General features: G+C 48.4%; 1 protein-coding gene across 1 annotated transcript in view; it reads left to right on the forward strand.

Annotated features, from left to right (window-relative positions):
- Positions 1 to 25,000, forward strand: part of LOC115124773 (neuropilin-2-like) — a 342,903-nt gene that overhangs the window by 136,035 nt on the left and 181,868 nt on the right. Inside the window, exon 10 of the mRNA XM_065005862.1 lies at positions 18,863 to 19,007. Coding sequence (XP_064861934.1) covers positions 18,863 to 19,007 — 145 coding nt within the window. The remainder of the gene's footprint in view (positions 1 to 18,862; positions 19,008 to 25,000) is intronic.

The raw sequence follows: 25,000 nt of genomic DNA on the forward strand, positions 1-25,000 counted from the left end.
TGAAGAAGTGTCCTCTTTCTAAATGGAACGATATGGTCAATATTTCCATCAACTCGGTTCCTCTTTTTGGACTAAGAAAGACTTTCTCTTAGTCTTCTACTTAACATGGGTGCTGTTGTATTTGTGGTCTTCCCTGACTCATAACATGGTGACAGAGAAAAATACAGAAAATGGGGTAAAAAGTGCAAATCGGTGGAAAATAAGTATTTGGTCAATAACAAAAGTTTATCTCAATACAAGGTTATATACCCTTTGTTGGCAATGACAAGAGTAAAAGTCAAATGTTTTCTGTAAGTCTTCACAAGGTTTTCACACACTGTTGCTGGTATTTTGGCCCATTCCTCCATGCAGATCTCCTCTAGAGCAGTGATGTTTTGGGGCTGTTGCTGGGCAACACAGACTTTCAACTCCCTCCAAAGATTTTCTATGGGGTTGAGATCTGGAGACTGGCTAGGCCACTCCAGGACCTTGAAATGCTTCTTACGAAGCCACTCCTTCGTTGCCCGGGCGGTATGTTTGGGATCATTGTCATGCTGAAAGACCCAGCCACGTTTCATCTTCAATGCCCTTGCTGATGGAAGGAGGTTTTCACTCAAAATCTCACGATACATGGCCCCATTCATTCTTTCCTTTACACGGATCAGTCGTACTGGTACCTTTGCAGAAAAACAGCCCCAAAGCATGATGTTTCCACCCCCATGCTTCACAGTAGGTATGGTGTTCTTTGGATGCAACTCAGCATTCTTTGTCCTCCAAACATGACGAGTTGAGTTTTTTGTTGGCAATGTTTTCTATAAGTGTTCACATCTTTTTAAGTGTGAGAACTTGCACAATTGGCTGACTAAATTATTTTTTGCCCCACTGTAGGTGTGTACATGAGGCACAGCGTGAGCTACGCCGTGAGTGAAATCGTGAGCATATTTGTAAGAAAATATAGAACTTTATCTTCAATTTCCGTAAAGCTTTTTTAGAGAATTATAACCCTGTGTCCTCTCTGGTAACCCAGGACAGGGACAATATGGCTGGGGACTTCTCTGTCCTCTCTGGTAACCCAGGATAGGGAAAACATGGCTGGGGCCTTCTCTGTCCTCTCTGGTAACCCAGGACAGGGACAACATGGCTGGGGCCTTCTTTAACCTAGCACAGGGTCATCTCTGCCAGTAACAGCAGCATGGCTGGGTCTCACTAGGCTGTGTGACTGGCTGGCTGGCTGGTTGGCTTGTTGGCTGGGTCTCACTAGGCTGTGTGACTGGCTGGCTGGTTGGCTGGTTGGCTGGGCCTCACTAGGCTGTGTGACTGGCTGGCTGGCTGGTTGGCTGGTTGGCTGGGCCTCACTAGGCTGTGTGACTGGCTGGCTGGCTGGCTGGCTGGATGGCTGGCTGGTTGGCTGGGCCTCACTAGGCTGTGTGACTGGCTGGCTGGCTGGCTGGCTGGCTGGTTGGCTGGGCCTCACTAGGCTGTGTGACTGGCTGGCTGGCTGGCTGGCTGGGTGGTTGGCTGGGTCTCACTAGGCTGTGTGACTGGCTAGCTGGCTGGCTGGTTGGTTGGCTGGTTGGCTGGGCCTCACTAGGCTGTGTGACTGGCTGACTGGCTGGCTGGTTGGCTGGGCCTCACTACACTGTGTGACTGGCTGGCTGGCTGGTTGGCTGGCTGGTTGGCTGGGCATCACTAGGCTGTGTGACTGGCTGTCTGGCTGGTTGGCTGGGCCTCACTAGGCTGTGTGACTGGCTGGCTGGCTGGCTGGTTGGCTGGGTCTCACTAGGCTGTGTGACTGGATGGTTGGCTGGCTGGTTGGCTGGGCCTCACTAGGCTGTGTGACTGGCTGGCTGGCTGGCTGGTTGGCTGGTTGGCTGGGCCTCACTAGGCTGTGTGATTGGCTGGCTGGCTGGCTGGTCGGCTGGTTGGCTGGGCCTCACTACACTGTGTGACTGGCTGGCTGGCTGGCTGGTTGGCTGGGCCTCACTAGGCTGTGTGACTGGCTGGCTGGCTGGCTGGTTGGCTGGGCCTCACTAGGGTGTGTGACTGGCTGGCTGGCTGGCTGGTTGGCTGGTTGGCTGGGCCTCACTAGGCTGTGTGACTGGCTGGCTGGTTGGCTGGTTGGCTGGGCCTCACTAGGCTGTGTGATTGGCTGGCTGGCTGGCTGGCTGGTTGGCTGGGCCTCACTAGGCTGTGTGACTGGCTGGCTGACTGGCTGGCTGGTTGGCTGATTGGCTGGGCCTCACTAGACTGTGTGACTGGCTGGCTGGCTGGCTGGTTGGCTGGGCCTCACTAGGCTGTGTGACTGGCTGGCTGGCTGGCTGGCTGGTTGGCTGGGCCTCACTAGGCTGTGTGACTGGCTGGCTGGCTGGCTGGTTGGCTGGCTGGTTGGCTGGGCCTCACTAGGCTGTGTGACTGACTGGCTGGCTGGCTGGCTGGTCATCCACTGGTCTCTCCAATAACCTAGGAGAGGTCACAGGTTCACACAGACCAGACAGGGTGCTGCTGGATTAGAGACAGGCTTCAGTTCAGCAGCATCATCAGATTTCCCCCCAGCAGGGCAGACCCAGGGGAACAGCCTCTTACAGGCTGGCTGGCTGAATGTTCTCTGGCTCTATGCAGGATCTTAACAGGCTGTGTCAGAGCTGTTCCCCCAGTCCCCCCTCCTGTCCCCCAGCCCGGCACCTTGGAGACAGCCAGCTGGAACCAGCTCCTACTGTTAACATCTTCATCTGGAGACAGAGAGAGAGAGAGAGAGAGAGAGGGGTGAAGCAAGAGGGAGGAGAGGGGTAGGCTCCGACCATGCCGAGAGAGAGAGACAAGAGGGAGAAGAGGGGAAGGAGCCGGCCATGCCAAGAGAGAGAGTCAAGAGAGAGGAGAGGGGAAGGCGCCAGCCATGCCGAGAGAGAAAAACAAGAGAGAGGAGAGGAGAAGAAGCCGGCCATGCCGAGAGAGAGAGACAAGAGAGAGGAGAGGGGAAGGAGCCGGCCATGCCGAGAGAGAGAGACAAGAGGGAGAAGAGGGGAAGGCGCCAGCCATGCCAAGAGAGAGAGACAAGAGAGAGGAGAGGGGAAGGCGCCGGGCATGCCGAGAGAGAGAGACAAGAGAGAGGAGAGGGGAAGGAGCCGACCATGCCGACAGAGAGAGGAGAGGGGAAGGAGCCGGCCATGCCGAGAGAGAGAGACAAGAGAAGAGAGAGAGGAGGGGAAGGAGAGCCGGCCATGCCGAGAGAGAGAGAGACAAGAGAGAGGAGAGGGGAAGGAGCCGGCCATGCCGAGAGAGAGAGACAAGAGAGAGGAGAGGGGAAGGAGCCGGCCATGCCGAGAGAGAGAGACAAGAGAGAGGAGAGGGGAAGGCGCCGGCCATGCCGAGAGAGAGAGACAAGAGAGAGGAGAGGGGAAGGAGCCGGCCATGCCGACAGAGAGAGACAAGAGAGAGGAGAGGGGAAGGAGCCGGCCATGCCGAGAGAGACAAGAGAGAGGAGAGGGGAAGGAGCGGCCATGCCGACAGAGAGAGAGAGAGACAAGAGAGTGAGTCAATGTGGAGGCTATATACAGGGTGAGAGACAGAGTCAATGTGGAGGATATATACAGGGGGTACCGGTACAGAGTCAATGTGGAGACTATAACAGGGGCCATGCCGAGTACAGAGTCAATGTGGAGGCTATATACAGGGTGTACCAGTACAGAGTCAATGTGGAGGCTATATACAGGGTGTACCGGTACAGAGTCAATGTGGAGGATATATACAGGGGTACCAGTACAGAGTCAATGTGGAGGCTATATACAGGTGGGGTGCCGGTACAGAGTCAATGTGGAGACTATATACAGGGGGTACCAGTACTGAGTCAATGGAGGCTATATACAGGGTATTACGAGTACAGAGTCAATGTGGAGGCTATATACAGGGTGTTACGGTACAGAGTCAATGTGGAGGCTATATACAGGGCGCCATGCCGGAGTCAATGAGGAGATATATACAGGGGGTACCGGCCATACAGAGTCAATGTGGAGGCTATATACAGGGGAAGGTACAGAGTCAATGTGGAGACTATATACAGGGGACAAGTACAGAGTCAATGTGGAGACTATATACAGGGGTACCGGTACAGAGTCAATGTGGAGGCTATATACAGGGGGTACCGGTACAGAGTCAATGTGGAGGCTATATACAGGGGTACGGTACAGAGTCAATGTGGAGGCTATATACAGGGTGTTACGGTACAGAGTCAATGTGGAGGCTATATACAGGGGTACCGGTACAGAGTCAATGTGGAGGCTATATACAGGGCGTACCGGTACAGAGTCAATGTGGAGGATATATACAGGGGTACCGGTACAGAGTCAATGTGGAGGCTATATACAGGGGGTACCAGTACAGAGTCAATGTGGAGGCTATATACAGGGGGTACCGGTACAGAGTCAATGTGGAGGCTATATACAGGGGTACCAGTACAGAGTCAATGTGGAGGCTATATACAGGGGGTACCGGTACAGAGTCAATGTGGAGGCTTTATACAGGGGGTACGGTACAGAGTCAATGTGGAGGCTATATACAGGGGTACCGGTATAGAGTCAATGTGGAGACTATATACAGGGTGTACCAGTACAGAGTCAATGTGGAGGCTATATACAGGGGTACCGGTACAGAGTCAATGTGGAGGCTATATACAGGGGGTACCGGTACAGAGTCAATGTGGAGGCTATATACAGGGGTACCGGTACAGAGTCAATGTGGAGGCTATATACAGGGGGTACCGGTACAGAGTCAATGTGGAGGCTTTATACAGGGGTACCGGTACAGAGTCAATGTGGAGGCTATATACAGGGGGTACCGGTACAGAGTCAATGTGGAGACTATATACAGGGTGTACCAGTACAGAGTCAATGTGGAGGCTATATACAGGGGTACCAGTACAGAGTCAATGTGGAGGCTATATACAGGGGGTACCGGTACAGAGTCAATGTGGAGGCTATATACAGGGGTACCAGTACAGAGTCAATGTGGAGGCTATATACAGGGGTACCGGTACAGAGTCAATGTGGAGGCTATATACAGGGGGTACCGGTACAGAGTCAATGTGGAGACTATATACAGGGGGTACCGGTACAGAGTCAATGTGGAGGCTATATACAGGGGGTACCGGTACAGAGTCAATGTGGAGGCTATATACAGAGGGTACCAGTACAGAGTCAATGTGGAGGCTATATACAGAGGGTACCAGTACAGAGTCAATGTGGAGGCTATATACAGGGGTACCAGTACAGAGTCAATGTGGAGGCTATATACAGGGGGTACCAGTACAGAGTCAATGTGGAGGCTATATACAGGGAGTACCGGTTCCGAGTCAATGTGGAGGCTATATACAGGGGGTACCAGTACAGAGTCAATGTGGAGGCTATATACAGAGGGTACCAGTACAGAGTCAATGTGGAGGCTATATACAGGGGGTACCAGTACAGAGTCAATGTGGAGGCTATATACAGGGGGTACCAGTACAGAGTCAATGTGGAGGCTATATACAGGGGGTACCGGTATAGAGTCAATGTACAGGTTAGTAGAGGTAATATGTGCATGTAGGTAGGGGTAATGTGAACAGCGAGTAGCAGCAGTGTAATAAAGGGGGTCAATGTAAGTAGTCTGGGTAGCCATTTGATTAGCTGTTCAGCAGTCTTATGGCTTGGAGGTAGAAGCTGTTAAGAAGCCTTTTGGACCTAGACTTGGCGCTCCGGTACTGGGCCTCACTAGGCTGTGTGACTGGCTGGCTGGCTGGCTGGCTGGCTGGCTGGCTGGCTGGCTGGCTGGCTGCTTGCCGTGTGGTAGCAGAGAGAACCGTTTATGACTTGGGGTGACTGGAATCTTTGGACCCTTCCTCTGACACTGCCTGGTATAGAAGTCCTGGATGACAGGACACACAGAGCTATCCCAGACAACCCTGAGACTACCACACACAGAGCTATCCCAGACAACCCTGAGACTACCACACACAGAGCTATCCCAGACAACCCTGATGCAACCACACACAGAGCTACCACACACAGAGCTATCCCAGACAACCCTGAGACTACCACACATAGAGCTACCACACACAGAGCTATCCCAGACAACCCTGAGACTACCACACACAGAGCTATCCCAGACAACCCTGAGACTACCACACACAGAGCTATCCCAGACAACCCTGAGACTACCACACACAGAGCTACCACACACAGAGCTATCCCAGACAACCCTGAGACTACCACACACAGAGCTATCCCAGACAACCCTGAGACTACCACACACAGAGCTATCCCAGACAACCCTGAGACTACCACACACAGAGCTACCACACACAGAGCTATCCCAGACAACCCTGAGACTACCACACACAGAGCTATCCCAGACAACCCTGAGACTACCACACACAGAGCTATCCCAGACAACCCTGAGACTACCACACACAGGGCTACCACACACAGAGCTATCCCAGACAACCCTGAGACTACCACACACAGAGCTATCCCAGACAACCTTGAGACTACCACACACATAGCTATCACAGACAACCCTGAGACTACCACACACAGAGCTATCCCAGACAACCCTGAGACTACCACACACAGAGCTATCCCAGACAACCCTGAGACTACCACACACAGAGCTACCACACACAGAGCTATCCCAGACAACCCTGAGACTACCACACACAGAGCTATCCCAGACAACCCTGAGACTACCACACACAGAGCTATCCCAGACAACCCTGAGACTACCACACACAGAGCTACCACACACAGAGCTATCCCAGACAACCCTGAGACTACCACACACAGAGCTATCCCAGACAACCCTGAGACTACCACACACAGAGCTATCCCAGACAACCCTGAGACTACCACACACAGAGCTACCACACACAGAGCTATCCCAGACAACCCTGAGACTACCACACACAGAGCTACCACACACAGAGCTATCCCAGACAACCCTGAGACTACCACACACAGAGCTATCCCAGACAACCCTGAGACTACCACACACAGAGCTATCCCAGACAACCCTGAGACTACCACACACAGAGCTACCACACACAGAGCTATCCCAGACAACCCTGAGACTACCACACACAGAGCTACCACACACAGAGCTATCCCAGACAACCCTGAGACTACCACACACAGAGCTATCCCAGACAACCCTGAGACTACCACACACAGAGCTATCCCAGACAACCCTGAGACTACCACACACAGAGCTACCACACACAGAGCTATCCCAGACAACCCTGAGACTACCACACACAGAGCTATCCCAGACAACCCTGAGACTACCACACACAGAGCTATCCCAGACAACCCTGAGACTACCACACACAGAGCTACCACACACAGAGCTATCCCAGACAACCCTGAGACTACCACACACAGAGCTACCACACACAGAGCTATCCCAGACAACCCTGAGACTACCACACACAGAGCTATCCCAGACAACCCTGAGACTACCACACACAGAGCTATCCCAGACAACCCTGAGACTACCACACACAGAGCTATCCCAGACAACCCTGAGCGTACCACACACAGAGCTATCCCAGACAACCCTGAGACTACCACACACAGACTACCACACACAGGGCTACCACACACAGAGCTATCCCAGACAACCCTGAGACTACCACACACAGAGCTACCACACACAGAGCTACCACACACAGAGTTACCACACACAGAGCTACCACACACAGGGCTACCACACACAGAGCTACCACACACAGAGCTACCACACACAGAGTTACCACACACAGAGCTACCACACACAGGGCTACCACACACAGAGCTATCCCAGACAACCCTGAGACTACACACAGGGCTACCACACACAGAGCTATCCCAGACAACCCTGAGACTACCACACACAGAGCTACCACACACAGAGCTACCACACACAGAGTTACCACACACAGAGCTACCACACACAGGGCTACCACACACAGAGCTATCCCAGACAACCCTGAGACTACCACACACAGAGCTACCACACACAGAGCTATCCCAGACAACCCTGTGGCTACGGCCGAGAACAGGAACAAGTACCACAAGTCCTGCTACGACCTCCGCAGATTCATCAAAACAAGCAAATTGACAATATAGGAATAATGTGGAAACACAGGTTCTGACGATTATGGATTACTGAGGAAGACCCAACCGTGATCTGACCAACAATGACTGTCTACCAGACAAACTCAGTGCATTTATGCTTTCACATCAACAACATCGTGCCGGGTGTGAGGGCCAGTCACCGACCCAGAGGATTGGGGGAGATCTCGCTGTCTAAAGCCGACGTGAGAAAGGTCTTTAATGAGGTCAACACCCACAAGGCCATGGAGCCCCGGCAGTATTTCAGGGCGCTTTCTCAGAGCATGTGCAGAAGAGCTGGCCGACATAAATCACAGTAATTTTCACCCTCTCCTTGTCCCAGTCTATAATCCCCATATGTTTTACAATGACCAACATCATTCATGTCCCGTCATGCCACAGTGACAACCGCCCGATATGACTCACATCTGTACACATCTGTACTCAGGAAGTGCTTTGAGAGGCTGGTTAGGGCTCTCAAACTCTCAAACATCAACTCCAGCATCCCAGACACCTTGGACCCACTCCGACCCACTCCGACCCACTCCGATTTACCAAACCATTTTCCTTGTTCACCCATGACTGCATGGCCACGCACACCTCCAACGCAATCATCAAGTGTGCTGACGGCACGACGGTGGTAGGACTGATCACCGGTGATGATGAGACAATGACAGGGAGGAGGTCAGAGACCTGGCAGTGTGGTGCAGGGACAACAACCTCGCCCTCAATGTCAGTAAGACAAAGGAGCTGATCCAGAAAACGAGGACGTCCCCATCCTCATCAACGGGGCTGTAGTGGACAGGAACTTCAAGTTCCTCGGTGTCCAAATCACTAAAGACTTAAAATGGTACAAACACACACGCACAGTCTTGAAGAAGGCGTAGCAGAGCCTCTTCCCCCTCAAGAGGTTGAACAAATTTGGCATGTGCCCTCAAATCCTAAAAAAACTTCTACAGCTGAGAGCCTTTTGACTGGATGCATCACTGCCTGGTATGTGTTGGTATGGCACTAGCACCGCCCTGGATGCATCACTGCCTGGTATGTGTTGGTATGGCATTAGCACCGCCCTGGATGCATCACTGCCTGGTATGTGTTGGTATGGCACTAGCACCGCCCTGGATGCATCACTGCCTGGTATGTGTTGGTATGGCACTAGCACCGCCCTGGATGCATCACTGCCTGGTATGTGGTGGTATGGCACTAGCACCGCCCTGGATGCATCACTGCCTGGTATGTGTTGGTATGGCACTAGCACCGCCCTGGATGCATCACTGCCTGGTATGTGTTGGTATGGCACTAACCGCCCTGGATGCATCACTGCCTGGTATGTGGTGGTATGGCACTGCACCGCCCTGGATGCATCACTGCCTGGTATGTGTTGGTATGGCACTAGCACCGCCCTGGATGCATCACTGCCTGGTATGTGTTGGTATGGCACTAGCACCGCCCTGGATGCATCACTGCCTGGTATGTGTTGGTATGGCACTAGCACCGCCCTGGATGCATCACTGCCTGGTATGTGTTGGTATGGCACTAGCACCGCCCTGGATGCATCACTGCCTGGTATGTGTTGGTATGGCACTAGCACCGCCCTGGATGCATCACTGCCTGGTATGTGGTGGTATGGCACTAGCACCGCCCTGGATGCATCACTGCCTGGTATGTGTTGGTATGGCACTAACCGCCCTGGATGCATCACTGCCTGGTATGTGTTGGTATTAGCACCGCCCTGGATGCATCACTGCCTGGTATGTGTTGGTATGGCACTGACCCTGGATTCATCACTGCGTGGTATGTGTTGGTATGGCACTAGCACCGCCCTGGATGCATCACTGCCTGGTATGTGGTGGTATGGCACTAGCACCGCCCTGGATGCATCACTGCCTGGTATGTGTTGGTATGGCACTAGCACCGCCCTGGATGCATCACTGCGTGGTATGTGTTGGTATGGCACTAGCACCGCCCTGGATGCATCACTGCCTGGTATGTGTTGGTATGGCACTAACTGCCCTGGATGCATCACTGCCTGGTATGTGTTGGTATGGCACTAGCACCGCCCTGGATGCATCACTGCCTGGTATGTGTTGGTATGGCACTAGCACCGCCCTGGATGCATCACTGCCTGGTATGTGGTGGTATGGCACTAGCACCGCCCTGGATGCATCACTGCCTGGTATGTGGTGGTATGGCACTAGCACCGCCCTGGATCGCATGGCGCTACAGAAGGTGGTGAGGGGAGGCCGGAACAGGACCTCTATACCAGAGGGTAGTGAGGACAGCCCAGTACATCACTGGGGCCGAGCTCTCTGCCATCCAGGACCTCTATACCAGAGGGTAGTGAGGACAGCCCAGTACATCACTGGGGCCGAGCTCTCTGCCATCCAGGACCTCTATACCAGAGGGTAGTGAGGACAGCCCAGTACATCACTGGGGCCGAGCTCTCTGCTAACCCAAAACATATCTACCTCCATCATTCCAGTATCCCTGTTTCATTGTAAAAATGGTGTATATAGTATGGTATTAACTGACCCTGTATATAGTATGGTACTAACTGACCCTGTATATAGTATGGTATTAACTGACCCTGTATATAGTATGGTATTAACTGACCCTGTATATAGTATGGTATTAACTGACCCTGTATATAGTATGGTATTAACTGACCCTGTATATAGTATGGTACTAACTGACCCTGTATATAGTATTAACTGACCCTGTATATAGTATGGTATTAACTGACCCTGTATATAGTATGGTACTAACTGACCCTGTATATAGTATGGTATTAACTGACCCTGTATATAGTATAGTATTAACTGACCCTGTATATAGTATGGTATTAACCTGACCCTGTATATAGTATGGTATTAACTGACCCTGTATATAGTATGGTATTAACTGACCCTGTATATAGTATTAACTGACCCTGTATATAGTATGGTATTAACTGACCCTGTATATAGTATGGTATTAACTGACCCTGTATATAGTATGGTACTAACTGACCCTGTATATAGTATTAACTGACCCTGTATATAGTATGGTACTAACTGACCCTGTATATAGTATGGTATTAACTGACCCTGTATATAGTATGGTATTAACTGACCCTGTATATAGTATGGTATTAACTGACCCTGTATATAGTATTAACTGACCCTGTATATAGTATGGTACTAACTGACCCTGTATATAGTATTAACTGACCCTGTATATAGTATTAACTGACCCTGTATATAGTATGGTATTAACTGACCCTGTATATAGTATGGTATTAACTGACCCTGTATATAGTATGGTACTAACTGACCCTGTATATAGTACTAACTGACCCTGTATATAGTATAGTATTAACTGACCCTGTATATAGTATTAACTGACCCTGTATATAATATGGTATTAACTGACCCTGTATATAGTATTAACTGACCCTGTATATAGTATGGTATTAACTGACCCTGTATATAGTACTAACTGACCCTGTATATAGTGTGGTATTAACTGACCCTGTATATAGTATGGTATTAACTGACCCTGTATATAGTATGGTATTAACTGACCCTGTATATAGTATGGTATTAACTGACCCTGTATATTGTATGGTATTAACTGACCCTGTATATAGTATGGTATTAACTGACCCTGTATATAGTATAGTATTAACTGACCCTGTATATAGTATGGTATTAACTGACCCTGTATATAGTATGGTATTAACTGACCCTGTATATAGTTTGGTATTAACTGACCCTGTATATAGTATTAACTGACCCTGTATATAGTATTAACTGACCCTGTATATAGTATTAACTGACCCTGTATATAGTATTAACTGACCCTGTATATAGTATGGTACTAACTGACCCTGTATATAGTATGGTATTAACTGACCCTGTATATAGTATGGTATTACCTGACCCTGTATATAGTGTGGTATTAACTGACCCTGTATATAGTATAGTATTAACTGACCCTGTATATAGTATGGTATTAACTGACCCTGTATATAGTATGGTATTAACTGACCCTATATATAGTATGGTACTAACTGACCCTATATATAGTATGGTATTAACTGACCCTATATATAGTATGGTACTAACTGACCCTATATATAGTATGGTATTAACTGACCCTATATATAGTATGGTACTAACTGACCCTATATATAGTATGGTACTAACTGACCCTATATATAGTATGGTATTAACTGACCCTATATATAGTATTAACTGACCCTGTATATAGTATGGTATTAACTGACCCTGTATATAGTATGGTATTAACTGACCCTGTATATAGTATGGTATTAACTGACCCTATATATAGTATGGTATTAACTGACCCTATATATAGTATTAACTGACCCTGTATATAGTATTAACTGACCCTGTATATAGTATGGTACTAACTGACCCTGTATATAGTATGGTACTAACTGACCCTGTATATAGTATTAACTGACCCTGTATATAGTATGGTATTAACTGACCCTGTATATAGTATGGTATTAACTGACCCTATATATAGTATGGTATTAACTGACCCTATATATAGTATTAACTGACCCTGTATATAGTATTAACTGACCCTGTATATAGTATAGTATTAACTGACCCTGTATATAGTATGGTACTAACTGACCCTGTATATAGTATAGTATTAACTGACCCTGTATATAGTATGGTATTAACTGACCCTGTATGTAGTATGGTACTAACTGACCCTGTATATAGTATGGTATTAACTGACCCTGTATATAGTATGGTACTAACTGACCCTGTATATAGTATGGTATTAACTGACCCTGTATATAGTATGGTATTAACTGACCCTGTATATAGTATGGTATTAACTGACCCTGTATATAGTATGGTATTAACTGACCCTGTATATAGTATGGTATTAACTGACCCTGTATATAGTATTAACTGACCCTGTATATAGTATGGTACTAACTGACCCTGTATATAGTATTAACTGACCCTGTATATAGTATGGTACTAACTGACCCTGTATATAGTATTAACTGACCCTGTATATAGTATGGTATTAACTGACCCTGTATATAGTATTAACTGACCCTGTACATAGTATGGTATTAACTGACCCTGTATATAGTATTAACTGACCCTGTATATAGTATGGTACTAACTGACCCTGTATATAGTATGGTACTAACTGACCCTGTATATAGTATGGTATTAACTGACCCTTTATATAGTATGGTACTAACTGACCCTGTATATAGTATGGTATTAACTGACCCTGTATATAGTATTAACTGACCCTGTACATAGTATGGTATTAACTGACCCTGTATATAGTATTAACTGACCCTGTATATAGTATAGTATTAACTGACCCTGTATATAGTATGGTACTAACTGACCCTGTATATAGTATGGTACTAACTGACCCTGTATATAGTATTAACTGACCCTGTATATAGTATGGTATTAACTGACCCTGTATATAGTATTAACTGACCCTGTACATAGTATGGTATTAACTGACCCTGTATATAGTATTAACTGACCCTGTATATAGTATGGTATTAACTGACCCTGTATATAGTATGGTATTAACTGACCCTGTATATAGTATGGTACTAACTGACCCTGTATATAGTATAGTATTAACTGACCCTGTATATAGTATGGTACTAACTGACCCTGTATATAGTATTAACTGACCCTGTATATAGTATGGTATTAACTGACCCTGTATATAGTATAGTATTAACTGACCCTGTATATAGTATGGTACTAACTGACCCTGTATATAGCATGGTATTAACTGACCCTGTATATAGTATGGTACTAACTGACCCTGTATATAGTATAGTATTAACTGACCCTGTATATAGTATGGTATTAACTGACCCTGTATATAGTATGGTATTAACTGACCCTATATATAGTATTAACTGACCCTGTATATAGTATGGTATTAACTGACCCTGTATATAGTATTAACTGACCTATATAGTATGGTATTAACTGACCCTGTATATAGTATGGTATTAACTGACCCTGTATATAGTATGGTATTAACTGACCCTGTATATAGTATGGTATTAACTGACCCTGTATATAGTATGGTACTAACTGACCCTGTATATAGTATGGTATTAACTGACCCTGTATATAGTATGGTATTAACTGACCCTGTATATAGTATAGTATTAACTGACCCTGTATATAGTATGGTACTAACTGACCCTGTATATAGTATGGTATTAACTGACCCTGTATATAGTATGGTATTAACTGACCCTGTATATAGTATGGTATTAACTGACCCTGTATATAGTATGATATTAACTGACCCTGTATATAGTATGGTACTAACAGCATTCAGGCAGGCACACCTTTACTGTGGTTCAACCTCCAACCCTCTCATTTCTTATCTGAGAGTTTTCGCCCCACCCTAACACCCTAACTAACTAACTAACACAAACACAGTGTGGCTGACCTGTTCTCTAGATCGGTTTTCACACACACACACACACACACACACACACACACACACACACACACACACACACACACACACACACACACACACACACACACACACACACACACACGGACACACACACACGGACACACACAGACACACACACCTCTAGATATGTTTACCTACACACACACAGACACACAACTATGTCTTACTACATTTGAGAGGTCTTTTTGGGGACCAACAATTGATTCCCATTCAAAATCCTATTTCCCTAACCTTAATCCTAGCCTTAATCCTAGCCTTAATCATAACCTTAACCCCTAACCCTAACACCTAACCCTAACCTTAACCCTAACCTTAATCCTAACCTTAATCCTAGCCTTAATCCTAACCTTAACCCTAACCTTAACCCTAACCTTAACCCTAACCTTAATCCTAACCTTAATCCTAGCCTTAATCCTAACCTTAACCCTAACCTTAACCCTAACCTTAACCCTAACCTTAACCCTAACCTTAACCCTAACCTTAACCCTAACCTTAATCCTAGCCTTAATCCTAGCCTTAACCCTAACCTTAATCCTAACCTTAATCCTAACCTTAATCCTAGCCTTAACCCTAACCTTAATCCTAACCTTAACCCCTAACCCTAACACCTAACCCTAACCTTCACCCTAACCTTAATCCTAACCCTAACCTTAACCCTAACCTTAACCCCTAAACCTAACACCTAACCCTGAACCTAACCTTAACCCTAACCTTAATCCTAACCTTAACCCTGAACCTAACCCCTGACCCTAACCCCTAACCCCTAACCCCTAACCCTAACCCCTAACCCCTAACCCAAAAATTGCCTTTTTACAAGTGAGGGCCAGCAAAAAGTCCTCTCTGAATTTTAGCTGGTTTAATATTGTAGTAAGGTGGTAACATAGTAAAACACAGGCCACCACAGACTGCCAGCTGGCCCCGGTGTCATTGGATCCTAGTGAGGGTCATGTTGCTTTTGTCTGAGTTCAGTGGAGTAGGACATTCCTTCCTCTCCCGTTCTCCTCTTTCCCCCGGCCTGAACCCCCGAGACAGAACTGACAAAGGCTCACGCGTCTAGTTCTGGGTGGAAGAGATGGACATATGGTACTGTGGAGCTGTGATTTAAATGCATAGAAATAGAATCATTGATGGAGTCCCGTTCTATTTCTTCTGTTTCTATGCATTTTAATCCGATACGATAAAAACCGGACCTAGTACACTGGGGTTTCAGGGTGACTGCAACTCAATCAGCTCAACACACACACACACACACACACACACACACACACACACACACACACACACACACACACACTTTTCTCATTTAAAAGTGAAAAAAATGGAGACATCAGAATGAAAAAACACATTTTTCCAGCGGGACCTGTCTCATTGACCCCTGTCTCTCTCCTGTGACCTGTCTCATTGACCCTGTCTCTCTCCTGTGCCCTGTCTCTCTCCTGTGCCCTGTCTCTCTCCTGTGCCCTGTCTCATTGACCCTGTCTCTCTCCTGTGCCCCTGACCCTGTCTCTCCTGTGACCTGTCTCATTCTCTCTCCTGTGCCCTGTCTCATTGACCCTGTCCCTCTCCTGTGCCCTGTCTCATTGACCCTGTCTCTCTCCTGTGCCCTGTCTCTCCTGTCCTGACCCTGTCTCTCTCCTGTGCCCTGTCTCTCTCCTGTGCCCTGTCTCTCTCCTGTGCCCTGTCTCATCCTGTGCCCTGTCTCTCCTGTGCCCCTGTCCTTGACCCTGTCTCTCTCCTGTGCCCTGTCTCTTGTGCCCTGTCTCTCTCCTGTGCCCTGTCTCATTGACCCTGTCTCTCTCCTGTGCCCTGTCTCTCTCCTGTGCCCTGTCTCATTGACCCTGTCTCTCTCCTGTGCCCTGTCTCATTGACCCTGTCTCTCTCCTGTGCCCTGTCTCATTGACCCTGTCTCTCTCCTGTGCCCTGTCTCATTGACCCTGTCTCTCTCCTGTGCCCTGTCTCATTGACCCTGTCATTCTCTCCTGTGCCCTGTCTCATTGACCCTGTCTCTCTCCTGTGCCCTGTCTCATTGACCCTGTCTCTCTCCTGTGCCCTGTCTCATTGACCCTGTCTCTCTCCTGTGCCCTGTCTCATTGACCCTGTCTCTCTCCTGTGCCCTGTCTCATTGACCCTGTCTCTCTCCTGTGCCCTGTCTCATTGACCCTGTCTGACCCTGTCTCTCTCCTGTGCCCTGTCTCATTGACCCTGTCTCTCTCCTGTGCCCTGTCTCTCTCCTGTGACCTGTCTCTCTCCTGTGCCCTGTCTCTCTCCTGTGCCCTGTCTCATTGACCCTGTCTCTCTCCTGTGCCCTGTCTCTCTCCTGTGCCCTGTCTCTCTCCTGTGCCCTGTCTCTCTCCTGTGCCCTGTCTCTCTCCTGTGCCCTGTCTCTCTCCTGTGACCTGTCTCTCTCCTGTGCCCTGTCTCTCTCCTGTGCCCTGTCTCTCTCCTGTGCCCTGTCTCATTGACCCTGTCTCTCTCCTGTGCCCTGTCTCTCTCCTGTGCCCTGTCTCATTGACCCTGTCTCTCTCCTGTGCCCTGTCTCATTGACCCTGTCTCTCTCCTGTGCCCTGTCTCATTGACCCTGTCTCTCTCCTGTGCCCTGTCTCTCTCCTGTGCCCTGTCTCATTGACCCTGTCTCTCTCCTGACCCTGCCCTGTCTCATTGACCCTGTCTCTCTCCTGTGCCCTGTCTCATGACCCTGACCCTGTCTCTCTCCTGTGTCTCCCTGTCTCTCTCCTGTGCCCTGTCTCTCTCCTGTACCTGTCTCTCTCCTGTGCCCTGTCTCATTGACCCTGTCTCTCTCCTGTGCCCTGTCTCATTGACCCTGTCTCTCTCCTGTGCCCTGTCTCATTGACCCTGTCTCTCTCCTGTGCCCTGTCTCATTGACCCTGTCTCTCTCCTGTGCCCTGTCTCATTGACCCTGTCTCTCTCCTGTGCCCTGTCTCATTGACCCTGTCTCTCTCCTGTGCCCTGTCTCTCTCCTGTGCCCTGTCTCATTGACCCTGTCTCTCTCCTGTGCCCTGTCTCATTGACCCTGTCTCTCTCCTGTGCCCTGTCTCATTGACCCTGTCTCTCTCCTGTGCCCTGTCTCATTGACCCTGTCTCTCTCCTGTGCCCTGTCTCATTGACCCTGTCTCTCTCCTGTGCCCTGTCTCATTGACCCTGTCTCTCTCCTGTGCCCTGTCTCATTGACCCTGTCTCTCTCCTGTGCCCTGTCTCTCTCCTGTGCCCTGTCTCATTGACCCTGTCTCTCTCTCTCCTGTGCCCTGTCTCATTGACCCTGTCTCTCTCCTGTGCCCTGTCTCATTGACCCTGTCTCTCTCCTGTGCCCTGTCTCATTGACCCTGTCTCTCTCCTGTGCCCTGTCTCATTGACCCTGTCTCTCTCCTGTGCCCTGTCTCATTGACCCTGTCTCTCTCCTGTGCCCTGTCTCATTGACCCTGTCTCTCTCCTGTGCCCTGTCTCATTGACCCTGTCTCTCTCCTGTGCCCTGTCTCATTGACCCTGTCTCTCTCCTGTGCCCTGTCTCATTGACCCTGTCCCTCTCCTGTGCCCTGTCTCTCTCCTGTGCCCTGTCTCATTGACCCTGTCTCTCTCCTGTGCCCTGTCTCATTGACCCTGTCTCTCTCCTGTGCCCTGTCCTGTGCCCTGTCTCATTGACCCTGTCTCTCTCCTGTGCCCTGTCTCATTGACCCTGTCTCTCTCCTGTGCCCTGTCTCATTGACCCTGTCTCTCTCCTGTGCCCTGTCTCATTGACCCTGTCTCTCTCCTGTGACCTGTCTCATTGACCCTGTCCCTCTCCTGTGCCCTGTCTCATTGACCCTGTCCCTCTCCTGTGCCCTGTCTCTCTCCTGTGCCCTGTCTCATTGACCCTGTCTCTCTCCTGTGCCCTGTCTCATTGACCCTGTCTCTCTCCTGTGCCCTGTCTCATTGACCCTGTCTCTCTCCTGTGCCCTGTCTCATTGACCCTGTCTCTCTCCTGTGCCCTGTCTCATTGACCCTGTCTCTCTCCTGTGACCTGTCTCATTGACCCTGTCCCTCTCCTGTGCCCTGTCTCATTGACCCCTGTCTGTGCCCTGTCCATTGACCCTGTCTCTCTCCTGTGCCCTGTCTCTCTCCTGTGCCCTGTCTCATTGACCCTGTCTCATTGACCCTGTCTCTCTCCTGTGCCCTGTCTCATTGACCCTGTCTCTCTCTCTCCTGTGCCCTGTCTCATTGACCCTGTCTCATTGACCCTGTCTCTCTCCTGTGCCCAGGTGTTCCATGCCAACACAGACTCGACCGAGGTGGTCCTGAACCGGATCCCCCTGCCTGTTCTGGCCCGCTTTGTACGCATCAGACCCCAGACCTGGAAGACAGGCATCGCCCTGCGCTTGGAGCTCTACGGGTGTCAGATCACCGGTAAGAAACAGCCTGTTCTATTCTATCCAAGCTGTAAGACTGTATGGTAGGTCCCATCTAAGACTGTATGGTAGGTCCCATCTAAGACTGTATGGTAGGTCCCATCTAAGACTCTATTCTATGGTAAGTCCCATCTAAGACTCTATTTTATGGTAAATCCCATCTAAGACTCTATTTGATGGTAAATCCCATCTAAGACTCTATTTTATGGTAAGTCCCATCTAAGACTCTATTTTACCCTCCCTGGATTACTTCTCCATGGATGACGATCTCCAGGATGGTAATACCCCCCCGTGTGGAAGAAATACCCCCACCCGCGTAGAAGAGATACCAGCCCGCGTAGAAGATATACCAGCCCGCGTAGAATAGATACCAGCCTGCGTAGAGATACCAGCCTGCGTAGAAGATATACCAGCCCGCGTAGAAGAGATACCAGCCCGCGTAGAAGAGATACCAGCCCGCGTAGAAGATATACCAGCCCGCGTAGAAGAAATACCAGCCCGCAAAGAGATACCAGCCCGCGTAGAAGAGATACCAGCCCGCGTAGAAGATATACCAGTCCGCGTAGAAGAGGTGCCAGCCCGCGTAGAAGATATACCAGCCCGCGTAGAAGAAATACCAGCCCGCGTAGAAGAGATACCAGCCCGCGTAGAAGAGATACCAGCCCGCGTAGAAGAGATACCAGCCCGCGTAGAAGAAATACCAGCCCGCGTAGAAGAGATACCAGCCCGCGTAGAAGAAATACCAGCCCGCGTAGAAGAGATACCAGACCGCGTAGAAGAGATACCAGCCCGGGGAGAAGATATACCAGCCCGCGTAGAATAGATACCAGCCCGCGTAGAAGAGATACCAGCCCGCGTAGAAGAGATACCAGACCGCGTAGAACAGATACCAGCCCGGGTAGTGATACCAGCCCGCGTAGAAGATATACCAGCCCGCGTAGAAGAGATACCAGCCCGCGTAGAAGAGATACCAGCCCGCGTAGAAGAGATACCAGACCGCGTAGAAGAAATACCAGCCCGCGTAGAAGGGATACCAGCCCACGTAGAAGAGATACCAGCCCGCGTAGAAGAGATACCAGCCCGCGTAGAAGAGATACCAGCCCGCGTAGAAGAGATACCAGCCCGCGTAGAAGAGATACCAGCCCGCATAGAAGATATACCAGCCCGGGTAGTGATACCAGCCCGCGTAGAAGATATACCAGCCCGCGTAGAAGAAATACCAGCCCGCGTAGAAGAGATACCAGCCCGCGTAGAAGAGATACCAGACCGCGTAGAAGAGATACCAGCCCGCGTAGAAGAGATACCAGACCGCGTAGAAGAAATACCAGCCCGCGTAGAAGAGATACCAGCCCGCGTAGAAGAGATACCAGCCCGCGTAGAAGAGATACCAGCCCGCGTAGAAGAGATACCAGCCCGCGTAGAAGAGATACCAGCCCGCGTAGAAGAGATACCAGCCCGCATAGAAGATATACCAGCCCGGGTAGTGATACCAGCCCGCGTAGAAGATATACCAGCCCGCGTAGAAGAAATACCAGCCCGCGTAGAAGAGATACCAGCCCGCGTAGAAGAGATACCAGACCGCGTAGAAGAGATACCAGACCGCGTAGAAGAGATACCAGCCCGCGTAGAAGAGATACCAGCCCGCGTAGAAGATATACCAGCCCGCGTAGAATAGATACCAGCCCGCGTAGAAGAGATACCAGCCCGCGTAGAAGAGATACCAGCCCGCGTAGAAGATATACCAGCCCGCGTAGAATAGATACCAGCCTGCGTAGAGATACCAGCCTGCGTAGAAGATATACCAGCCCGCGTAGAAGAGATACCAGCCCGCGTAGAAGAGATACCAGCCCGCGTAGAAGATATACCAGCCCGGGTAGTGATACCAGCCCGCGTAGAAGAGATACCAGCCCGCGTAGAAGAGATACCAGCCCGCGTAGAATAGATACCAGCCCGCGTAGAATAGATACCAGCCCGCGTAGAAGATATACCAGCCCGCGTAGAAGATATACCAGCCCGCGTAGAAGATATACCAGCCCGCGTAGAATAGATACCAGCCCGCGTAGAAGATATACCAGCCCGCGTAGAATAGATACCAGCCCGCGTAGAAGAGATACCAGCCCACTGCACTTATTCAACATTTGAGTTGTGTTACAGCCTGAATTCAACATGGATTAAATAAAACCATTCACCCATCTACACACATACCCCATGTGTGAAAACATGATTTTAGAAATGTTTGCAAATGAATTGAAAATGTATTATCTCATACCTCATTTACTTAAGTATTCACACTCCGGAGTCAATACTTTGTAGAATAACCTTTCACGGCCTCCAAGTTGACGCCAATTGGCGAAGCCGTCTAAGGCACTGTTTCTCAGTGCTTGAAGCATCACTACAGATCCGGTTCGATCTCAGGCTGTGTTACAGCCTGTTGTGACCTGGTGTCCTATAGGGCGGTGCACAATTGGCCCAGCGTCATCCGGGTTAAGGGAGGGTTTGGCCGGGGGGAGGGGCTTTACTTGGCTCATCGTGCTATAGCGACTCCTTGTGGGGTGCCGGGCACCAGCAGGCTGACTTCGGTCGTCAATTGAATGGTGTTTCCTCTGACACACTGGTTTGGCTGGCTTCCGGGTCAAGTGGATATCACGAAATTGGGGGAGGGGGTAAGTCTCTAAGACCTTTCAAAACCTGGATGGTGCAACATTTGCCCATTATTATTTTCAAAATTCTTCAACCTCTGTCAAATTGGTTGTTGACCATTGCTAGACAACCATTTTCAGGTCTTGCTATAGATTTCCAAGTAGATTTAAGTCAAAACTGTAGCTCGGCCACTCAGGAACATTCACTGTCTTCTTGGTTAGAAACCCCAGTGTAGATCAGGAACATTCACTGTCTTCTTGGTTAGAAACCCCAGTGTAGATTTGGCCTTTTGTTTTAACCAGGCAGGCCAGTTGAGAAAAAGTTCTCATTTACAACTGCAACCCAGCCAAGATAAACTCTGCTTTATCTTGGCTGGGTTGCAGTTGTAAATGAGATTGTGATAAAAACAAGAGTTACAAGTGGGATAAGCAAACATACAGTCAATAACACAATAGAAAAGTCTATATACAGTGTGTGCGAATGTAGTAAGATTAGGGAGGTAAGGCAATAAATAGGCCATAGTGGCAAAGTAATTACAATTTAGCATTAACACTGGAGTGATAGATGTGCAGATGATGATGTGCAAGTAGAGATACTGGGGTGCAAAGGAGCAACAAAATAAATAACAATATGGGGATGAGGTATTTGGGTGGCCTATTTACAGATGAGCTATGTACAGGTGCAGTGATCTGTAAGCTGCTCTGACAGCTGATGCTTAAAGTTAGTGAGGGAGATATGAGTCTCCAGCTTCAGTGATTTTTGCAGTTTGTTCCAGTCATTGGCAGCAGAGAACTGGAAGGAAAGGCGGCCAAAAGAGGTGTTGGCTTTGGGGACCAGTGAAATATACCTGCTGGAGTGCGTGCTACGGGTGGGTGCTGCTATGGTGACCAGTGAAATATACCTCCTGGAGTGCGTGCTACGGGTGGGTGCTGCTATGGTGACCAGTGAAATATACCTCCTGGAGTGCGTGCTACGGGTGGGTGCTGCTATGGTGACCAGTGAAATATACCTCCTGGAGTGCGTGCTACGGGTGGGTGCTGCTATGGTGACCAGTGAGCTGAGATAAGGCAAGGCTTTACCTAGCAAAGACTTATAGATGACCTGGAGCCAGTGGGTTTGGCAACGAATATGTAGCAAGGGCCAGCCAACGATAGCATACAGGTCGCAGTGGTGGGTAGTATATGGGGCTTTGGTGACTAAACGAATGGCACTGTGATAGACTACATCCAATTTGCTGAGTAGAGTGTTGGAGGCTATTTTATAAATTACATTGCCGAAGTAATGGATCGGTAGGATAGTCAGTTTTACGAGGGTATGTTTGGCAGCATGAGTGAAGGATGCTTTGTTGTGAAACAGCAAGCCAATTCTAGATTTGGATTGGAGATGCTTAATGTGAGTCTGGAAGGAGAGTTTACAGTCTAACCAGACACCTAGGTATTTGTAGTTGTCCACATATTCTAGGTCAGAACCATCCAGAGTAGTGATGCTAGACTGGCGGGAGGGTGCGAGCAGCAGTGTGCTTACAGCTGTATTCCGTTGCTTTTATTTATCCTGAAAAACTCCCCAGTTCTTAATGATTACAAGCATAGCCATAACATGATGCAGCCACCACCATGCTTTAAAATATGGAGAGTGGTACTCAGTGATGTGTTGGATTTGTCCCAAACTCTTTCTATTCGGGACATGAAGTACATTTCTTTGCCACATTCTTTCCAGTTTACCTTAGTGCCTTGCTGCAAACAGGATGCATGTTTTGGAATATTTGTATTCTGTTCAGACTTCCTTTCTAATTTAGGTTAGTATTGTGGAGTAACTAAAATCTTGTGTATCCATCCTCAGTTGTCTCCTATCACAGCCATTAAACTGCTTTAAAATCACCTTTGGCGTCGTGGTGGAATCCCTGATCAGTTTCCTTCCTCTCCAGGAACATCTACTAATCGGTGCCCTACTTTGGGAGGCATTGAAAAATCTCCCTGATTTTTGTGGTAGAATCTGTGCTTGAAAATTGTATGTGTGTTTATTATGTATCTCCGTTAGTTCCTGCCAAGGCAGCAGCTACTCTTCCTGTGGTTTATTATGGATCCCCATTAGTTCCTGCCAAGGCAGCAGCTACTCTTCCTGGGGTTTATTAAGGATCCCAATTAGTTCCTGCCAAGGCAGCAGCTACTCTTCCTGGGGTTTATTAAGGATCCCCATTAGTTCCTGCCAAGGCAGCAGCTACTCTTCCTGGGGTTTATTAAGGATCCCCATTAGTTCCTGCCAAGGCAGCAGCTACTCTTCCTGGGGTTTATTATGGATCCCCATTAGTTCCTGCCAAGGCAGCAGCTACTCTTCCGTGGTTCCGTCAGAATTAAGGCACTTATACAAATTCACTACACACCTGAGGGACCGTACAGATAATTGTATGTGTGAGGTACAGAGATGAGGTAGTTATTCAAAAATCATGTTAAATAATGTTGTTGAACACGGAATGAGTCCATGCAACTTATTATACGATTTGATTGGGCACATTTAATACTCCTGAACTTATTTAGGTCTAATTGTTTAAAATAAATTCCATTTGACATTGTGGGGTATTGTGTGTGTAATTGAATACATTTTTAGTTCAGGCTGTGTCACAGTTGTTTGTGTAGACGGACCAAGATACAGCGTATTTCGAGTTCCACATAATATTTCATAGTGAAACTTCAGCAAAACAAACAGTAAACAAACAAACGAAAATAGACTTATATTCCACCATAATTTGCAAATAAATTCATTAAAAATCCTACAATGTGATTTTCTGGATTTTTTTCTCTCCATTTTGTCTGTCATAGTTGAAGTGTACCTATGATGAAAATTACAGGCCTCTCTCATCTTTTTAAGTGGGAGAACTTGCACAATTGGTGGCTGACTAAATACTTTTTTTGCCCCACTGTACATACACTAACTCAACACAATATCCCATAACACACAGGTGGAAAAAATTATACTTAAGTATGATCCCCAATTAGAGACAACGATATCCAGCTGCCTCTAATTGGGAATCATACTAAAACACCAACATAGAAAAAACACGCTAGAACCCCACATAGAAAATATAAACTACACTAACCCCCCTAGTCACGCCCTGACCTACTCTACCATAGAAAATAGCAAATCAAATCAAATCAAATGTATTTATATAGCCCTTCGTACATCAGCTGATATCTCAAAGTACTGTACAGAAACCCAGCCTAAAACCCCAAACAGCAAAGCAATGCAGGTGTAGAAGCACAGTGGCTAGGAAAAACTCCCTAGAAAGGCCAAAACCTAGGAAGAAACCTAGAGAGGAACCAGGCTATGTGGGTTGGCCAGTCCTCTTCTGGCTGT

Source organism: Oncorhynchus nerka, linkage group LG3, assembly GCF_034236695.1.
Source record: "Oncorhynchus nerka isolate Pitt River linkage group LG3, Oner_Uvic_2.0, whole genome shotgun sequence".
In the NCBI taxonomy this organism is placed as follows: domain Eukaryota; kingdom Metazoa; phylum Chordata; class Actinopteri; order Salmoniformes; family Salmonidae; genus Oncorhynchus; species Oncorhynchus nerka.